General features: G+C 34.7%; 1 protein-coding gene across 1 annotated transcript; it reads right to left on the minus strand.

The window, feature by feature from the left end:
* Positions 1–2,586: 2,586 nt before the first annotated feature.
* Positions 2,587–18,933, minus strand: LOC126979695 (uncharacterized). Its single transcript, XM_050829151.1, has 11 exons — positions 18,883–18,933; positions 17,707–17,964; positions 15,294–15,531; positions 13,503–13,643; positions 11,367–11,572; positions 9,082–9,260; positions 8,655–8,930; positions 7,222–7,429; positions 6,720–6,865; positions 5,856–5,978; positions 2,587–4,786 (listed from the first exon to the last, which is right to left on the minus strand). Exons 2-11 carry the CDS (start codon positions 17,954–17,956, stop codon positions 4,070–4,072), a joined length of 2,484 nt encoding a protein of 827 aa, XP_050685108.1. The 5' UTR covers positions 17,957–17,964; positions 18,883–18,933; the 3' UTR covers positions 2,587–4,069.
* Positions 18,934–21,114: the final 2,181 nt, after the last annotated feature.

The raw sequence follows: 21,114 nt of genomic DNA on the forward strand, positions 1-21,114 counted from the left end.
GGAAGAAAAAGCCGACGCTGCGGTGCCCACTTAGTAGTCAACCCGTGCAAAGAAGAGGCCCAACTTTTTACCCAATCATAAAGAATAGGTTCAACTTTTTACCCAATGGTGAAATATAGGTCCAGCTTTAAATGCGTGGCTATAATAGTTAATATATTTACGAGTATTAAGCTTATTGATATTTGGCTTTTATGAAGTAATATTTTTTGTATTGTACTTTCCGCTATTGAGTAGCTACAGATTCAAATGAAATATACCTATGTATTTCCTAACTACTTTCAGCGTACATATTAAGCAAATCAAATAAATAAATTAATCCGTGGTCATGTCTCTTAATATAATAACAATATATCCCAACAAAATACGAATCAGAATAATATGTTTGAACTAAATTCACGTAATTACTAATATAAAGGTCCGGTGTTTAAAAAGTATAAGTTTGCATTGTTTTGATTTCTCATAAGATATAATTTTATTACAATAATTGTCTAAATCTTTTTCAACAGTGCAGTTTTGTGTAAATAACATATATTTCTAGTAATAAAACTTTTTCATAGTTGTCTGACACGTAAACATACGATAGACAGCATGAGTGAGCTAGTGGAGCAATTTAAATACGGTAATTTTATGGCAATACAATATCGAAAAGATTTTGTTTGATAAGAAAGTGTTTATCACATTCCTTGAATAACGCTGCGAAGTAGTGCAGCGATTTGGTTTAAGTATCATCATCATCAGCCGGATGACGTCCACTGCTGAATAAAGGCCTCCCCCAAAGATTTCCACGACGATCGGTCCTGCGCTGCCCTCATCCAACCTATTCCGGCGATCTTGACCAGATCGTCGGTCAATCTTGTGGGGGGCCTACTAACACTGCGTCTTCCGGTCGTCCTCGAGTGGACCACGCAGGTCGCCATTCGAGACTTTTGGCCCCAACGGCCATCTGTTTTAGTATACGGCTGCTACGTACTTCCAACTGCTACCTTTATCCTTATTATGAATAAGGATAAAGGTAGCAGTTGGAAGAGATTTTTAAGTTTTAACTACATTTAGTGTTACATCCATAGGTTTTTATAATCTTATCAATACCTCCCAATCCTAATCATAGAAACAGATAACCATTGAATCAATGTCTTCAAACTTCCATCTTCAGGAGAGTTTTTGTGAATGTGGATTCCAGGTTTTTCACCGGTCACAGCATTTATTACAATATTATAGCTGTCGACAGTTATTGTTCGCATCCTAAGTCTTGCTCGCTGGAGTCTGGAGTGCGCATTGTATTATTTGTAACTATCATAAATGTGCTAGCTATTCTTTCTTTTTGGAATCTGTAATTTTAAACTGCTAAGGAGCAATTTGTAATAGTTATCTGTATATTTCACAAACATATTAAACTTTAGAACTGGGATATCACAGTTGTTTAAATGAACCTATGGAAGACCGATCTATTCATATGTTGTTTCATTTATTTCTTTAAAAGCACTATCATAAATAAAAAGAATAAATGTTTATATAATATACAAGACTTCAATACTTTTTTCATTTCATTTTGCATAATGCACGACGCCAGAGTTCAGTCAGACCTACTGTCTATCGTATTGCTCGTATGAGATGTATTCATATATACATTGAAGGCATAAGGTTTGTGCCATAGTTAATAACAAATATTACCTAATACACAATGCAAGTTATCGATAATAGTAAAATTTAACAGCATTTGAAGATTTCCATAAAAAATTTAAACCTATATGCAAAATATACCTAAAACTGTGAGCGTCAACGGACAAAGTCGAAAGGCATAGTTTGTACCTGATATTAATATTTCTTACACATTCCAATTCTTACATCTACATACTTACTTTTAAAATAATAATCAAACATAAACTATGGTTATCGTAAGATTTGTTAGTTGTTGGCATTAAAAAATTATAAGTCATAATAATAGTAACAAAAGAATAAATTATTATAAATATTTTGACCCTTTTGCCTGATTTTAAATATTTTTGAAATCGTAATTTTACTTTATACACAAAACATTTTATTCGATAAAGCGATTTTTTTGATAAATATTAGAAATTCCTCGTAAAACACACATTATAATAGGTGACATGTAAACATTTTATAAATAAAAAGTGATACATTAAATCAATATTTAATCACTTCACCTTTGGAGAATGCCTTGATATAACAATCCTCGCATTGCTAGAGAAATATCTTTAAATACTATATATCCAATTTAGAAACATTTCGTCTAAAAATTTTATTCTAATTTTCCTAATATCTAGTCTACATGATATGTTTGGATTTCGTCTAAGTCTAGAATAATTACAAAATTGAGCTTTATTGATATGTATCGTTTCCGCAAGTTTGCGAATTCAAACGAATCTGATATAGGTTTACTTTCGTAATTTTAATTAAATATAATTTTTGATGCATTTATAAAACACGAGTAAATAATTAAAATATGACAATCACTTCAAATTAGTGCAGAACTGCATTTAATATAAAATAGGTGATATTTTTATTGACAAAACAAAAATAAAGCATTGTATATAATATAATTATATAAAAATTTAATTACACAGCTTAAAAAAATGTTATATAATGCTCTGGTACCTAAATCAAATGACTCGAAATATCAATTCAATATCTGAATATTTATATTGTAATAATTTCTCTTATATTTATTTTATGCTTCATTGCGAGAAAACAATCACTTATCAAATATAAGTGCATAGGACAGTAAGAAATAAATAGACAATTTCTAACAATTCGTACATCAAATAGTACTTGTACACGTCTACTGAAACATTTATTATTTAAACTCTTTAGAACACAATAATCTAGATCTACCCCAAATTAAAGCTTCATTCATTACCATCTGGCGATACACTTTTTGTGGAGCCACTGTTAACATTTATCTAAGTGTTCACTAAATTGATTACATTATGAACTATTTTCAGCAATCTTAAGTTATTAAGATATATGTACACGAGACAATAATAACACCACTGAGGCCCTTGATGTAAGAAGATAAAATTAATTCAAGATTAGATCCAAGGAATCCTAGTTGATCTTTTATACTTTTTTAAATACCATCTTGTACTAATTATAGGTCTCTAAAAACCATTACTTTCTTTCCGAAAATACTGATGAATCAGAATATTTTAAAGCAAAATAAATCGAGGTCACCACAAGTCTACTACTTGTCTGGCTGAACTGAATTCCAAATTGCAATAAAATCATGGCATTCCTGCAATGAGAGTAAAGTGAAATACCAATAAGAAATGGGCCGTGATCGCGCCGGTTATTACTATAGGGTCTAGCACCCAAATTTTAGGTATATCATTGTAACGAACGTCTAATTTTCACGAGAGTGCTTACCAGCGTATCTCGAGTAGTAGAGTAACCAAGCGATAGTGAGAACATTCAGTGACACGATAATGACACGTAATATTATGAAATCTGAAAATGTTAACGTTTTTATTACTGCACGACTATAATAGAAGAGGAAACCACTGTGAGCGTCAATATCTACGCTTCCACAGAAGTTTCAGAAGCATACCGACTGTAATGAAGTTGTCAAGGATATTTTTTTTTTTAGTTCTGGGCTTAAAATTAGCTGAAAATGTTCATAAAGTATACATTCTATGTGTGCATACATCGATAACCCCTACTTATGTAACAAAAGGCGCAAGTAACTAACACAACCTACTCCTATCTTACAAGACATAATGACATATTTTGATACAGATAAAAAGCATCGCTTTAAGATTGATAATAACGAAATACATCCGAATAATTATAATGCGATTGGCAGAAGGCACACTAAGTGAAAAGATACAACCAATTTTAGATCAAGTCTAATAAATAATTTCTAATAGATTATTCTTAACTGTATCAATACGAGTAGCTCTATCCGATTTGAAACAAAATACTAATAGTGTAAAAGGCGTAGTATATTTATTTACAAAACCCAGCCTTAAGATCGTCCTACAAGCACCAGTTCTAAGTCGAAAATAAATGAAATACACTTAACTATATTGATATGTTTAGTTCATCTCAGTCTTTATACTACTACTAGAATCAGTCCTAAGCTAACGGATTTGACAATCCCATAAGAAAAGGACGCTATTTTTTTGTAAAATAATTCACCGAAAAGCATCTCCGAATCAATAGTACATCCAATATCATAATACACATCTCTAGAAAAATATTTAGGTATAATTGCATTAGCAACAAGTTCATTAAATTTAGTAAATATTGTAATACTCACAGCATTTACGATATGTTTGATTTTATAATATACATCTATATCTCTTAAATCTACATTTGTGATTTGTGCTTCATCTAAAGCAAGTGCACTGTGCGTAATATCTTCATAATTTACAACAGCTACTTTACTAATCTCATTAAATTCTTCATAGCATTTCAAAATAGATATAACATTTTGTAAAATATAATCATCTATGAGAGAAACGATTCGTGAAATATTTCGTTCCATAAATATTATCCTAAAGTTGAATAAATTCGACAAACAATTGACTATGCATCTGAAAATGTAGATTAATAAGGAAAATAGAAAATTATGTGCGACAGTGATAAATATGACGACATATAGAATTTTATTCGGATCAAGACGAGCATTGCCAGAGCTTGGTGGTGTCGGGTAAACAACATCAACTTCTGCAATTTTGAATATAGATAAGAGTAGATGCGATGAGATGTCTTCGTGTTGAGAGTTTATTCGTGTTTTCACTATCTTTAAAACATCGATGCAAGCTTCCTGGAAAAGGTAAAAAGAATATTATTGGTACTGTGAACTCTAACAATATTGCTATGTATATGATTGCTTGATGAAGAAACGTTTCGTTAATGGCTGAGATTGGGTTATTCAAAAAGTCCCTACACCAAACAAAATGTAACTTATTCATTTTTCACATAATATTTATGCTTTTAATTCTCGAACTATCATTGAAGTTCAACTGTCATTGTTGTCAGCCGTAGCAACATTTTCTAAAATAGACCTTATGTGTCAGTAAATGTACATCTGTGTCATAAATGGCAAACATTTAACTAGAAACCACATGTTGAATTTAATATGATAACTAACGAATTTCTTCAAATATCCTGATATGAAAGAAAATGATAATCTAGATTCTGGAACGATCATGCTAAAGCGTATAGAATAAATTTGACTTACTAAAATGTTAAAACGTTATTTGTTGAATGTATATACCTATAATAAACTTATTATAACTTACTTACATATTTAAATCATAAAAGTTGTCGTGGTATTTCAATTCTAAGTATTCATGTAGCTGTTATTTTGCATTAAATGAATGCCTTGGATGTTGGATAGGATTAGGATGGTTATTGCGATAGAAATGACTGTACAATATTGTATATTTTTATTGAAAAGAGCGCAAAAAAAGAATGCTGAGAGAGTTTCTTGCGCCGCTTCTTCTGTCTCAGAGCGCCATTTGTTTTCGAAGCGGTAGCATTATCTAGTATATTAGAAATTACATCAAAAATAATTCTAAAGGAATCAATTTTGAGAAAATTAATGCCTTCTATGCCTTTTTATGCCTTTTTTTGAGATTGATATAGCTAGGAAGGTGAGAAAATGGCCACATCACCAAAGGCTGGAATTGGATAAGATGCGTTCCCAAATTGATTAATAAATTAAACAATCCTGGTTTAATTTTTTTTATTCTATTCAAGGTAATTTGAGCGTGGTATGGTAAATTTAGTTATTCTCACACCTTCTTTTATCTTCTTTTGTATGTAACCTAGAATTTTAGATAGAAAAACAACATAATTTTACTTTATTTATTGTTAATTAATTTCCATACCTTTTCCTTATCTAGGAGTACTTCACCCGCTTCTTTAAGGGTTTCATGTTCCTTGGGAGGAACACTAGCCGATATAATCACATTCTCGTTGCTGATGTTAAACAATGTAAGTGTGCAGTTAGTCTGAAATAATATTTCTTATAAGCAGATTTATACATTTCAAGAATCAAAATTTTAGGACGATGCAGAATCCAGACTGTAGTTAAAGCCTCCAACGCTTTTATCTCCAAAATCTGATAATCAAAGTTCATAAATCTAAGTATTTTAGTTCAACTCTCCACTTGTGTTAAAATTTTGGATATTTAACCCCAGAAGTAAAGAAAATCACTTAAAAATAACAAAATATTTAGAGTACTAGTTTAATAACCAATTTTACCCGTCTACACAGCACAATCTATTGACAAAGAAATTAGATATGACGAGATAAAGAATCAGAGATATAAGAGAGCGAGGTAGAGTTAAAGAAGAGGTAGTGACAGTTATTGAAAAGAAAATGTTGAAGTAGGTTGAATATGTTGAGAAGATGGATGAAACTAGATTGACTGCAATAAATAGTAGAGCTGATATAGATAGATGTGCAAAAAGAAGGAGAGCTGACGAAATAATAGAAATAGCCAGGTAGACTGGCAAATTATGGGCAAAGACAGAAATGCGTGGAAATAATTTGGAGGAGTCTAAAAAAACTCGTATATATTATAAGTAGCCCGTACGAACATTTATGTATGAAGTAAAATATTAAATAACACTAAACAACAAAATCTGGAAATCACATGTATATTATATTAAGGATATGGAATAAAAAGGCTGTATTATTATTATTATAAGTGATGCGAAAAATTACCCTAGAAGGATATTCTTTCTTACCCGATCCCGATAAATGTTGTACATGTATTGTTGCAGAAGCCTTACTGCATCTTCAGCCCCAAGTCCTGTGTGAGGTCGGAGTAATGATTCGTCCACTGAACTGAAGCCTAGCAGAAGATACACACCTTCGGGAAGTTTGTATTCACCTGAAAATTTAAATACATATATCCTAAATCTTCCATATTAATATGATCTATCCGTCTGACAAAATTTTGACAAGCTTCAACTCGTGTTTAAATATAAGCAATGTCTAAATATTGTTAAAAGCTAAACAACATATAGACAGATTTGTGATATAACTTTTGTTAAACAAGTGTTTAACACATGTTTAAGTTTTTTGTATTAATACAGAATGGGTATCCGTTGAAAGCTCGCAGACGGGTCATTTTTCCAACACCTCCAACAAATATCGTTAATGTACTTATACAAATATGCAAACAAAAACTTAACAATAAAGAGAAAACTAAAGCTCCCCGTAACCATAAATAGCAAAACGACATACCAGGATTAGGTCTCATGCAGATGAATGATCCGGAGTAGCAATAGCATCGTCCCCTGTATGCCTGGTAAGCTGGTGCCGCGTGGGAGTAATGCGCCAGTCGTGATGAGCAAGGCGCTCGAGGGACACACGCCACCTTGCAAGACACCTGGAGGGAAACCTCGCAGAAGCAGAGATCCGTGCACTCTGCTAGTTCAGCTGAGCGGTACAGCTGGAAATAAGAAGAATAAGTTAGTAAAAGTAGCAATAGCCATATGTAGCTCGAAGCTGACTTGGCCGTAAAATAACGTTCTGTTCTAGTTTAAAATGTGTGAATGACGGAGTGACATAAACTTCAACTATAAACCTAAATATTCTACTATTAACCAATTTTCATCATGATGCAAATTGGTTTATAGTAGAACCATATTGTTGTGTCAGGACTACAGCAGTCAGTGATATACTCCTTACTTTGTTACAACCTTGTAACAACTCAGTTACTGAATGAATCGTCGAACCATAGGTGCTTCTATATAAACAACTAATAGTCTTGAATTTTCTAAAACAGACTCATTATTAATAAAAATTAATAATAGTTAAAAAAAACTAAAAAGCACGCTTTATATAAAATTCAACTAAAAAATAGAAAATAAATTTAAATTGAAAATAGTGTAAAAAAAATATATTTTACTGTAAAAACAAGCGTGGGTTGTAGAAGAATTATTATTTTAATAATATCTTAAAAAGCACCCCACGCTTTTTTTACAATAAAATATAATTTTTTACACTATTTTCAATTTAAAATTATTTTCTATTTTTTAGTTGAATTTTGTATAAAGCGTGATTTTAAGTTTTTTTTAAACTATTATTTATTTTTCTTTTTTAGTCAAATCAGTGTAATGTCATCGGTCCTCGATAAATCTACAAGGTTTGAACGAAATCTGTCGAGTCTAGTCGGTTACAAACATACAAACATACAGGTGAAGCTAACATAAAGCGTATAAAAAGACAACATGATTTTGTAAACAACTAGTTATGTCAAGTTCAATGTTTCTTAATTTTTTAAAACAGACTCATTAATAATAAAAAATTGAATTCTTACTTTTAATGTTAAGATAGTTGTACTATTACATATTCTTTGACATTCATTACAGCATCTTGTATTTTTTAAAAGTGCTATCTTTGACAGTAATTGAGTTACTGTTTATTGGTCCTAATAAAGTAAATAAATAGACATTACTAACAAAGATATGGACGGTGTGATCTTCATAGTGTGAACGGTTCGTTTATATTGATACCAGTAGATCATTTGGTACAAATTTATGAGTACCGATGGTAGATAGCTACAGCATAATAAGGATTATATTATCGCTTTTATTCATAATTTAAAATATTTTCGTAAAAAGTAAATTTCTTTTAATTGCCGCATTGGTTTTAAAATTTGAAAAAACACAAACCCGCCGCGTTTCGCCCATCCTAATAATCTGTTCCTTGTCGTCACTCTCCGGCTTCTTAACAACACAGTACTTAGCCGGTTCAAGCGTGGTCGGTTTCGGCGTGGTCGTTGTTGTCGTAGTTGTCGTTGTTGTCGACGTGGTCGTAGTGCTCGTGCTCGTAGTGCTCGTGCTCGCAGTGCTCGCCTCCGCAATCGGCTCGGATATCTGAGCGATCTCATTCGGACCAACTGTTTGTTCTGATATTGTTGTGATAGGGCTATGTTCTACTCGAGTCTCCTGTAAAAGATAGATATAGTGTATATCAAAAGGAATTTACTGAAGTGAAACCTCTTTATCGACGCATGAGAGAAATTTTGAAGAAAATCGTCAAGATTTTCGGTTACGCTCCATTTTTTCAGTATCGTCTTACGTGAAAGTATTAAATTACCTGGAGAACATTTACACGCGGGGAGCCAAGCTGAGTGGTGTGCCGATGATGGAAGGTGGTTGTTCGGTGATGGATGGCTGGCTCCGGCGCGACGGTGATGTATCTGACGCCGTTGTCGACAGGAGTCGTGGTCAGCAAGGCTCCGTAGGTCTTCACGTGGTAGTCACTTTGAGATTCAACTGAAATACGATACAGTATTTTTCAGTATACATATTTATATACCTACTAGCTGACCCAGCAAACGTTGTATTGCCATTATAAAAATCGCGATACAAAAGTAACTTTTGATCGTAGATGGGTGAAAATTTGAAGTTGTATGTATTTTATGATGAATGCTGACTCATAATCAAACAAATTTAAAAAAAATGTCAAAAAATTAAAAAAAACCTTTAGGGGGGTGAAAAATAGATGTTGTCCGATTCTCAGACCTACCCAATATGCACTCAAAATTTCATGAGAATCAGTCATGCCGTTTCTGAGGAGTTCAATGTATGTTCAAATAACACCATGATACGAGAATTTAATATATTAGAAATAGATATAGCCCAACGGTTAGTGACCTTGCCTACTGCGCTACAGGTTCCGGGTTTGAATCCCGGTAAATGTAAACATGTAACGAATATGGACGTTTGTTTTCGAGTCATAGGTTATATGTATGTTTAAGTAAGTATATTGTATTAAATATATCGTTGTCTTGTAACCTAATAATTGGTGTCAAAGTGTGTCAATATTGTATTATTATTATATTGTTATAAAAAAATGCAAATTCTTAAATTTTAATCATTGAGAGATCTTTTTTTATTAAGGATCTATAATAATTTGAGCCGGAAGACGTATCCAACGTATTCCGGCGATCTTGACCAGATCGTCGGTCCATCTTGTGGGGGTCTACCAACACTACGTCTTGCAGTACGTGGTCGCCATTCAAGGACTTTACTACCCCAAGAGTCACCTGTAAAGCCCTCAAATGGCGACCACGTACCGGACATACCTTATGGATCAATCTCTATAATAATATTATTGATATTGGGTGTGCAAAGCGAGGAATATATTCAGGGACGGAGGAAACTAACCTAGTAAATGCTGGTGCTCTTCTTCAGCCCCCGGACGACACAATTAGCCCGGGCATTAATAATTCTTTCTGCTTCGTTTTAATCGTGTTTGGTTTTCGTCCGCCTATTTAATTACGAGAGTACGCGAGCGCTGCGCATGCGTGTGGGCGCGTGATCTACCAGTACCGACGCGAGAGTGTGTAGGTCGAGGCAGGGGCATAGGTATCGGGGTGCGGAAAGAGGGGTCTGGAAGGCGGGAGTGGAAACGAAAAATTGACAACTGACGTTGACACTGTAAGTTTTAGGTTCGTTCAGAAATGAGTAATTGAAATATGGCGCAAACAGTATATAATATGTCGCTTTAAACGCAGCATTTGTAATATTGTCTTTTTATATTTCAAAACTCGTTTGGCGACATTATGATGAAGCTATAACTATATTGTATTTTAAATAAATATTCTAAAAAAAAAAAACAGGTGTCTTTTACAAGACTTACAAGTATACTAGTGACCAACCAGTGTGCGAGAGAGAAGAACATAACGGAGGTACAGCAATATAGAAAAGGAAAGCGAATCTTATGTTACTATAAGTCTACCACGCTTGGCATTAACTACTTAGTAACGCACACATTGACAATTCAAAATTGGTCACATATTATCGGACTGTCAGATCTAAACTCGAAAATATTCTAGGTCTATGCACCAAACAGTATTGTGCAATTACAATAACTTCATCTTTTAATAAAAAAAGATTGTTACTGTTTTTTAATTATCAGCTCACAACAGCTCCGAAATATATGTAGCTCATCGAGTCCACTTCATGAAGCATATTCCGTTAGTCCAATAACATTCTATGCATAAAGACAAATCAGGTTGTATTAAGAAAGCCGAAATATGGAACACGCCACAAATTACACTTTAAAAAGCTTCGAAGCTTCTATTTTATCGAATCTATACATTGCTGCATTTACTGCAGTCGTTTAAAATATTTTTAGTCAATAAGCAGCAATGTAAAACATTTACTCAGATTAGGTTACGTATGTTGAATTTAGAACCCGGTTCGGACAGCGACAGTTTACAAAAAAAACAAGGAGAAAAGTGTGCTTACATTGTCTTTAAGCAGACTTTAGCCGTTCCGTCATCAGACTGCGAATGATATGTCCTTATATGTGTATACACCGTCATTGCGCTAGTGACTATTGACATTGCACTGTTGTAAAATTTCAATACTTACCGACACAGGGGTTGAGCCATAGTAGCCGTTGCCAACCCAAACAGTCGTAGAGCTGGGCGAAGTCTGTGCCACGGCAGGCACAGGCAGCTCGGAGCTGGGTGCCCAGAACAGCTACCACGGCTGCTCTGCAAGCTGCGGGTGCACCAGCGCAACCCTGGGTGACGGCATCTACGGCGCACCATTGCTCGTAGTTCTCCAAGCGGATTCTAAAAAAAAAAATTGAGGTGATAAACTATTCCACTACAGGTTACGCCTGGAAATTTTTAAAGGAATCAATACAGGATGGCCAGCTTTTAAAAAGAGATTTCAGTATCCTTTTTTATAGTATCCATGTCATACTGAGCGATAGAATCGCTACCAAAGCTTGGACTTAGTACCTCTTATAACGAATTTGGAGATAAAAATAATCGTAGTTGATAGAGCTTTGGTCCACGATTGTCACTTACTACTCTAGCTAGTAGCTAGTGAAATAACTGGGCAAATGAGACTTAATATTTCTCAAGGCAACGAGCAAAATTATTGTAGCTCAGAGTTATTGGGTTTTTCAAGAATCCTGAACGGCCCTGCGTTGTAATTGGCAGGGTGTTTCAATAACCATCAGCTGAACGTCCTGCTCGTCTCGTCCCTTATTTTCATATAAAAACTGTTTTTACAAGGTAATGCACAGTTTTGAAGAAAATAACAAAAAAAAATCTAACCTAAAAACGGGTCAAAAATACGCTTCAGATGTCAATTGTAAATGAAAGGAAACGTCAAAAAAAAAGTAAATGCCAATTAGATAAGCATAAAAATTGGCTCAGTAAGGTTAGGTTAGAACAGTTGCCACAACACCAAGTGCCTGAACCGAATTGTAAGCGTTTTCCCCCTCTCCCTTTCTTTCTTCGTGATTTAGACCCTGTTACCCTGAGGCACTGTAATATATTATGCAAGAATAGGGCCTTTGCTATGCAATCAATATTGACAATTCTCATATAGAATCTCTGGACACTATTCAAATTGAATTAGCCACATCTCGTGTACACACAAATACCCACTCGGTTCTAGAATCAGTTCAATATACCTATCACACTGTTATTTATATTCTCTGTTGTCATTGATTGGAACTAATCGAATATATCGCCGGTATATACACCTAGTGTTGCCAACCGTAATCTAAAGTAGAGTATTGAACTCTATAGGATTACTCTATAATCTATCAAATACTCTTTACAAAAACCGACTATTTACTGAACTATATACATAATATACTGGTTGGGACCCACAGCCATACAACTTGGGCGTTTGACCATGGTCAAATTCATGGTTCATGGTCAAATCATTTATATTTGACGTCGCGTCAATTAAGTATTTCAAAACGAAATAGTAATAACTTCGTCTGAAACGGAGAATTAAATTACCAAGCATGCAATGAAAAACTAAGCTTTTGATAATTTACATTGTTTTATTTATTTCATGGCCAATCCAACGCAAAGTATCAGTTAGGCTACATTTACATGATTGAGTATCTAAGCAAATCTAGCGATGTGACAACCGCCTTAACGCTTAGGAAAAATGTTACCTAACTAAAAATCATAGTTCAGTTAAGCATTACCGATGGCACGATGTCTGATTTATCCGTTTAAATTAATTTTCTATATGAATACCAGTGCAAACGTCGCTTTAGTATCGTGATGGGCAGCGTGCAACGGTGTCATATGGTTACACAAAATGGCGGCGCAATGACGGCGGGCGCAGCGTATGCGCGATATTTATTCGTAGGTATACTCAAACATGCGTTCCGGGCTGCAGTTCCAGTGCGGTTCCGGCGTCATGTACAAGAAGCTTTTTCATTACAGGTAGGTACTCGTATTAATCAAAGAAAATATTACGAACCGCTTTGACTTTGGGGAGGATTTGTAAGTATTTACTTATATTTATACGACAAGCAGAGGCTTACATTCATTGCTTTTCATTTTAGGTTATTTTATGCTAAAATGACTTGTTAGGAAATAGATTTTGAATACACGCTTATTCGTACAAACATGTAAAATATATTTTATTCATAGTATTTAATGGCGAATTCAGTAATTTCCTTTGCTTTCGATTTCCCCTTTCATATCCATGCAAGAACCTCTATTGAACCATTGGGAATATTACCTGCATTCAGGATCTTCTCTACAGTTATGGGCCAGGGTATGACAGGCAGGTAGCGGGGAACCAACGGGTGGTCGTTGAGCACACGATGGATGAAGTCTCTCCTGGGCGTTCATACAGGAATCCTCCTTGTTATCCGTTTTCCTGCAAATAGAACATCATGTTTATATTTATGTAATATAAATAAAATAGGTGTGCACAGCATAATAATTGTTATTTCAACGGATTTTGATTTAAATACTTTCAGTTGAGGTGAAAATTTTAATAATATTATGGCATAAATTTTATCTGTTTTCAATTGTTTGGATTCTTTTATACGTTGTCAAAGCCGAAACAGCGCCCAAACGCTTGGTGAGTATACGAATAAATGCACAGGAGACGTTGGTCCGTCGTTTTGTTTACATTGCAGCGTTTTATAGGCATATTTGTGGATGTCAGTATTTTTGGGGCATATTTTGATAAAAGGTTATAGTAATAGTAATACTGTTAGCGATTATCATCGCGAATATTTATGTTGAGGGAATTTCCCGGATTCAGTCTACATTTTATGAAGGTGCAAAGATCAGTTAGTTACAGGCAGTCACATGACAGAGGGCCGGCGTTGCAAGATTATTAAACTACTACCTTTTACCCGCGACTTCTCCCCGTTAGACTTTTAAAAATTGATCACTTTGCTTGTGGAAAATGTGGAACATCTTAATAATAATATTAAGAAAAAACTCTCTTTTTTGATTGGCCTCAAATTACATGTAAATAAGTGAAACTATAATGCTTCCAGATTTTAATCACTCGGAAATACGGAATATGTATTTGTGTGATTTTAAAATTGTTAATTTGTTTACGCCAAATCCATTCTCTGTAACCCGGAGAAGCTTGGAAACCATACACATACTGTTGAAATAATAACTTTTCGTGGCGGTCATTCTGGTATTTCTTGCTCCCTCGGGAATTTTTTATAAATTCGGGTATCATTTATATTCTTTGTCCATTTCTGTACCCCTAACAACATGTGTACAAAATTTCTTGATGATCATTATCAGTATTTTATACTCAGTTTCAGGTCATTTGAGTTTCCATTGGTGCATTTCATAAGAAAATAATAATTAAAATGTAAAAGTTCGGTTATGAGTAATTAAAATAAATAAAATTAGTAATCATTTTTATCGTTGCTTAGATATTTAACTCCGCATTAATGCGGTGTATATGCGGTTCCACTGCGGCGCCGGTGCGGCTCCGGTGCAATGTATAAGAAGTCTAAGGTATAGATATACTTGCTAAGTTTTTTAACTAATGCTCCCAACTAAATTGTTAAGATAAAAAGCAGTTGTTACTTAAATCTACTATTAGGTATGAACAAAGTTATCCCTTTCGAATGTAATTAATTAAAACTCCTCTCCCGTATAATTTTGTCCAAGTTGAACATAAGTCGGAAACTTGTGAGAGCTAAGTTGGAAAAAATAGCGGACTTCTACTTAGTTCGGATCTGGGAATTTGTAAGTATTACAAGATTTAAATATTTTATGTTGCATTTAAGTAACATCAGGTAGGATTTTAACTGAAAATAATTCTCCTAAAGTTGATAGCTAGATGATAGATGTTATTCATCATCAGCCAGAAGACGTCCACTGCTGGGCAAAGTGGACCAGTGGGATGCTCCTTCGCATAGGACCCACAGTTTTTGGGGTTTTAAAGAATCCAGAGCGGCAGTGCATTGTAATGGGTAGGGCGTAGCAATTACCATCAGCTGAACGTCCCGCTCTTCTCGTCGTTTATTCTTATAAAAATAAAACTTACTTGCATAAGCAGAACGCAATTTCGGTACTCCATTTCACGCCGGGTTTACGATAGAAGTTCCTCAAAGCTGCCATACATCCCTCGCGGTCGCACTCGGTTGAATGGCACTTCTGCAATACTGGAGTCAGGGCTGCCACGCAATCCACATCCTTGATACAAGTATCAAGAGCCACATGGCACGTCGACTGCAGAGCCACCTTCTCATCATCAGCTTTAGCGTTATCCTTTCCAATTCTCTCTGAAGATTAAAGTTATATCATGCGTGCGCACGTTACTGTGCAAAAATTATAATATAATAAGGGTAGGGTTGCCACTTGCGTAAACTGTTTGTGCTTCAATTATATAAGATTAATATTGTAGATGTGTATGACTTAAGTTAAAAAACTAATTACCGAAATCAAATTATACAGAATGTTGTATTGGATTATAAATATATTAAACATTTCGTTGACGTGGCAATTTTATCATTTAATCAGATACTGGCTATTATTTCATGATTTAATTTTTTTGCTCGGAATCCTTGTTCATTTTCTTATATTGAATTAAAGCTCCGTATGGTATAGTCAAAAATAGTTTCTCAACTCATCAAAAGTGTTGGACGCTCATCATCTTGCGTGAGTAATGTAGGTATTAATTACCCAAATTATGGCTAACTTATCAGAATAATAGGTAGAAAAGTCTTCGCAGACTTTTTCGAAAAGAATAAGTTTTACTAAAATAACATCTCATAAAAAATGACTCTTATAATTAACATACAAAGAACGTGTGCTTCTTATTAGAATAAGTCTCGAAGCAAACGCCAATATGTTGGTATGGGCAGATAATGCGGTCTAACAAGAAGTTATATCAAATATTTATAGTGTCTTCTCCACTCCAAAAGTTTTCTGCTTTCAAAATACAAAATAATTAACATTTTTATAATTGGAACTGCTTTTGAAGACCTCTGTCGACAAAATAAAATTTGTAAAAAGTGGAAACGCAATTCCCTTTCTGCTGTGCCTTTCTCTTAGTGTCTGACAATATCTAAATTAACTTCAATTCACTCTTCCAAATTTCACTCTTTAATAAATAAATTATTAATGATAATGTTAGTTACCTACATTAATAATATATACCTTAAATGCGTCTTCATTACAATTAACATGCCGAAGATACAATGTATTTTCTGCTAGACTTACTCGATATATTCTATATTCAATTCGATTGTTTCCACTAGACTAATTTGATAAATAATGTATTCAAATCATTTGATAGACATAATATGGCCGGTCTGTTTGTCAATTTAGGTCGTCTTAGTTTAGTGAACAGCATCGTTAGTTCCTAGTTAACCAATAGTTATACTTCCTTCATTGCTAATTCTTGCAGTCACTGCACACTTGGACATATGATGTTGATAGATAGACTACAAAAGTAAAATAAATATTTATACTAAACGACTAATCAAATCAACAGATCTAAGACCAATATGAAATATCTGCAACAGAAAAATCTGTTGGCATAAATATTTACAGGTAGGTATTTCGTATGTCTATTTGACCGAATGTTAATCCTAAAATAAGGTAACATTGCTACTGTAAGCCTATTTTCCATAAAAATAAAAAGATTTAAATATTTTAGATCACAAGTAATAGTAAAATAACGAAAAATAAATCTAAAAATAAAGAATATGAAATAGATTAAAAATAAAAACGGTGAATATAAAACAATGACTGATACTAATAAATAAATATTAATAAATGTGATCCTGATCATGCTAAAAGTTGATAAATTACAATTCAATTTCTTAAAACAACTTAAATATAAATTCAATAGGAATAAAACTCGCATGTACTACATACGATAAAGACGATAATTTTTACTCTGCAAGCTTAAATATAACTCCATGCTCAATATGTTATATGATTCTTCAAATGTATTAGCAACGTGATAAAATTCCTGACTTAATAGCAAGACTTATGTAAGTAGTAAATAACTCGCTCGAATCAGATATTCATTCAAATCAGAGTGAACGCGTAGAAAACTTGCAAAGCTTCGCGGAGATTAAGCTTTACAGAAAACTATTCTATTTGCTGACTGTTAATGAGCTGAATTGAAAAGCAGTTAATAAAAAATGACCTTTCGCTACGCAAAGCTTCACTCTTGTTTCTACTTAACTGTCTTCTCAAACTACGAGACTAACTGTATCTAAATCAGGGTCTAAAGGAAGATGGAGTATGACATGAGTTCTCTGTGCGATAACGAAATCTGTGTCATCCATGGTCATGTTCTAACTGTACAAAATCCGAAGCTGATTGTGTCCATACGATATCTATGGTTAATTTGTAAGTGTACCTGATTATCGTACCTAAATGTTCAGCTAGTTTCCTTTAATTCTATGCTAATTCTTCTATAGATTATTTAACGTAATACGTACGGTTCTCATCGATATATCCCGCGCCGTAGACTGTCATAGTTGCGTACAGAGGGTCTCCACTCCCCCCTGGCTCATGGTTCCATCGGTGGTAATGATGACCATGGGGTCTGTAATGAGGGCTTGCGTACCGGTGCACGTGATTCATTATTTTGTCTGGAGCGATCAAGTTCCCGTCTTGGGTTATCGACATACCACCGATCCATGAAGTCACTCCGGTAGCGTTTCGGTTTGCGAGTCTTCCGTCCGACATCAGCTTTACTGGAATTGAATCCGTTTCGCTTAGCTCATGTAAGCGATGACCGATTTGCGCGAAATACTAATACACGCGCAGAGTCGGTCTTAACATATTAAGCCTACTGACAAACATCGATACCGACAAATAAGAACACTAGGAGAATTTCACATCAAAAGTAGCTTCAATTTTTCAGATTGATTATTAGCAAAGCCTTTTTACGACAAAGGATGTCGTCAAAGCAAATCTATGCCGCGCAGTAACCATAGAGATCGTAGAAATAAAAGATGCAGAGAAAACATGCAATCATGCTCATATTAAGCTAGAAACCTGATTAGACTTTCAAAGCAGACGAGTTAATTGGATTAATTGGATCGTCCTTTACCAATGAAAATCTAAATTAGCTTTAAATTTAAGGAATAAGGATAATAGCGGTACTGAAAGCATGCGGGCCTAAAGTAGGAGCGAACGATGTATTTGTATCGAAAATGTTTCAGTATTTCTCAACTGGCTTTACTTTGCTACGAGTGAAATTAACGTTGGATCTAATTGTCGTTTTTGCTCCTATCTGCTATAGGTACTGATGAATGAAAGTAGTTGAAAATAGTGTTAAGTCTAAGATTTAGTTAGTGTTAAAATTCTTTATGATCTTACCTGATAAAATCGTGTCAGAATGGATGTTGATGGTGGAATATACCAAAATTGTTTAACGCTCCTACCCTGGTATGCGTCCACGGTTCATCGCATATTATGCGGAACGCGCAGCGTAGGAATATAATTTTCCACCAAGTTTGAACCTATGCGTATAAGTATTTATGTTTTTCATGCGGATTCCACATATGTGATGAACCGTCGCTCAAATCGCACACTTAGAAAGCATAGCCAAGCGTGCAGTGCAAGAGACAACGGAAACCGATAGACATAGAAGTGCGGCGGCAGATTACCGTGTCGGGGCCGAGGGGGGCGCGGGGAGAGGAGGGCGGCGCGGAGGAGGCTGGCGGCCGCAGCTCGAGTCATCAACCTGGTGCCGTTCTCGGTGAGGAGCAAGATGGTACCGTCCGAAGCTGAGTAGCGCGTCAACGGCGGAGCACGCGCTGCTGGTTTCTTCGGCTCGAACAACGCTCGAATCGCCGGCGAGCATTCGCCCCAAGCCGCCGCTGCCCCATAACCACGTTACCAAAACACCACTAACCGCCCCCAGGCCATTCCGCACAAAGAATACCCTTAATGGATTTCTGAATTGCACGCACGTTTTCCTATCCCTATACACCATATAACCACTTAACCATTTTCTTCCATTCTATGCACCCAATCATAGGCATCATCCTTTTTACGGTGTAAGTGATGGAATGAACAGATGACCTAGCATGACCGGCCCATGACAGTGACAATATAAGCATCACAAACGAAGCAACATATCGCGGTATCACATCACGCCAGAACTCAAGAAAAGATGTTACTTCATACTTAAAGAAGAGTCTAGAAGTGAATTAAAGTATTCACCAGCCAAAAAAGGGTAATTTTATTATAACTTTATACCAAAGAACGTGGTGTTAAAGGAATCCATTTAGAGTACTCCCATGAAAGACAGAGTTAGGTTATGCGCCGCCCGACATTGCTCTATAGCTGTCGCTGTTCATCGAAGGTTCAGCAGGTGTAAGCCAAGAAGTAACTGCATCTGTACAGTGTCAGGAGTACTAAAAAGAAGCACAGTGTTCATGAAATAAAGAGACAGCCTGTGTTTACGAGTGAACTATATATAGTCCTATGTTTATGCATCTAATAGTGTTGAAATAATGCGGACCAAACCAAAAAGGGAACAAAAAGGGGAAAAATAAAACTAAAACACGTTGACATCTAATTGTTTGGAGTCTAGCACTCTCGAAGCTATAGTGAAGTGTTTCTGATTATGTTTTGGGTTGCAATCGCTTGTTTTATTTTTCTGTTAACGAGTTGTTTTTGTTGTGTATTTATGATACATTCAGCCAAATGGCCACCTTGAGCACATAATGCTATGTTTGATTTACATTGGTAACACTTAAAGCTATCTTATATTAAATAGTTTTGAGTGAGATAATATTTGCAGGAACCAAGAAAACAGAATGACTGGCAGTTTTGTAATTGAAACACAAATATTTGTTCAGGTTGAAAATATTTTGCAGCTGATTTGGAAACTTGAGAGTTTGTTCAATATCACTATCTGTAATGGATTTTATACAGAAGAGGAAGAAAATATTCTATTTCTCGAAGTAAGCACTGGTTAAGTACACCTTTTCGAATTTCAAAATTATTGTAATATAATGCAATGTGCTCTTGACTGAGATGTAGTAATAGCCTAAAACCTTTTTACTCTTTTTATTCCCTTTAATGTTATATTATTTTATTAAAATAGATTTTGTAAATTTTTTCAACAGTTATAAGATATTGTATTTTCATCCTTTTATAATACGTGTGCAAATTTCCAAAAAGGGAAATCGGAATACTTGAAGGTGGAGAAAATTACATCGAAAATTCCGTCACATGAGTCAGTAGAACACTACTGTAGCTATACGTATATGCATATCCATAGTAATTGAATAAATGTATAAGCAGATTGTTTTATAACTATTAATATTGAGCCAACTCGGTGATTATACGCAGCAACGATGTAGTGCGGTATGAAGGAAAGCGACGTCCCCTTTCTACCCGCGCCGACTGCGGTAGGACCGATTCGCTTACTTGCGTATCGGTACTCGTAATATGTACCTACGTGAAATAAATTGTACGTGTTTTGTGTTACAGGCCACAACACGATATAGGTTTTTCGTAACTTCGTGAAAATCCTTATCAAATAAGTATTTTTTTATATAAATACTAGCTGACCCAGCAAACGTTGTATTGCCATCATAGTTAACAACTGTAGTTAATGTACCAACTATAGGTAGCTAAAATTAAGTTTGTTTTTTACCTCCTGAGAAAGTTAGACAGATACAAAGATTCTTATTAGTTATTCATTTTAAATTATTCTTTCAATTTGAATTCTGATCGACGGGGGACACATCAAAGGAAAAAGGAAAAAACAAAATTGTTATTTTTTTAATTCCGAAAATTTTCATATTTATTCACCTTTTAAACCTTCTCTGGACTTCCACAAATAATTCAAGACCAAAATTAGCCAAATCGGTCCAGCCGTTCTC

This window comes from Leptidea sinapis, chromosome 4 (assembly GCF_905404315.1).
Source record: "Leptidea sinapis chromosome 4, ilLepSina1.1, whole genome shotgun sequence".
Lineage (NCBI taxonomy): Eukaryota > Metazoa > Arthropoda > Insecta > Lepidoptera > Pieridae > Leptidea > Leptidea sinapis.

Excerpts from the sequence above, each read along its gene's own strand:
- LOC126979695 (XM_050829151.1), bottom strand. The coding sequence starts at position 17,956 with ATGTCGGACGGAAGACTCGCAAACCGAAACGCTACCGGAGTGACTTCA. Across the intron at positions 13,644-15,293 it reads ATTGCGTTCTGCTTATGCAA|GAAAACGGATAACAAGGAGG; the intron begins GTAAGTTTTATT and ends TTCTATTTGCAG. Across the intron at positions 8,931-9,081 it reads CGCGTGTAAATGTTCTCCAG|GAGACTCGAGTAGAACATAG; the intron begins GTAATTTAATAC and ends TATCTTTTACAG.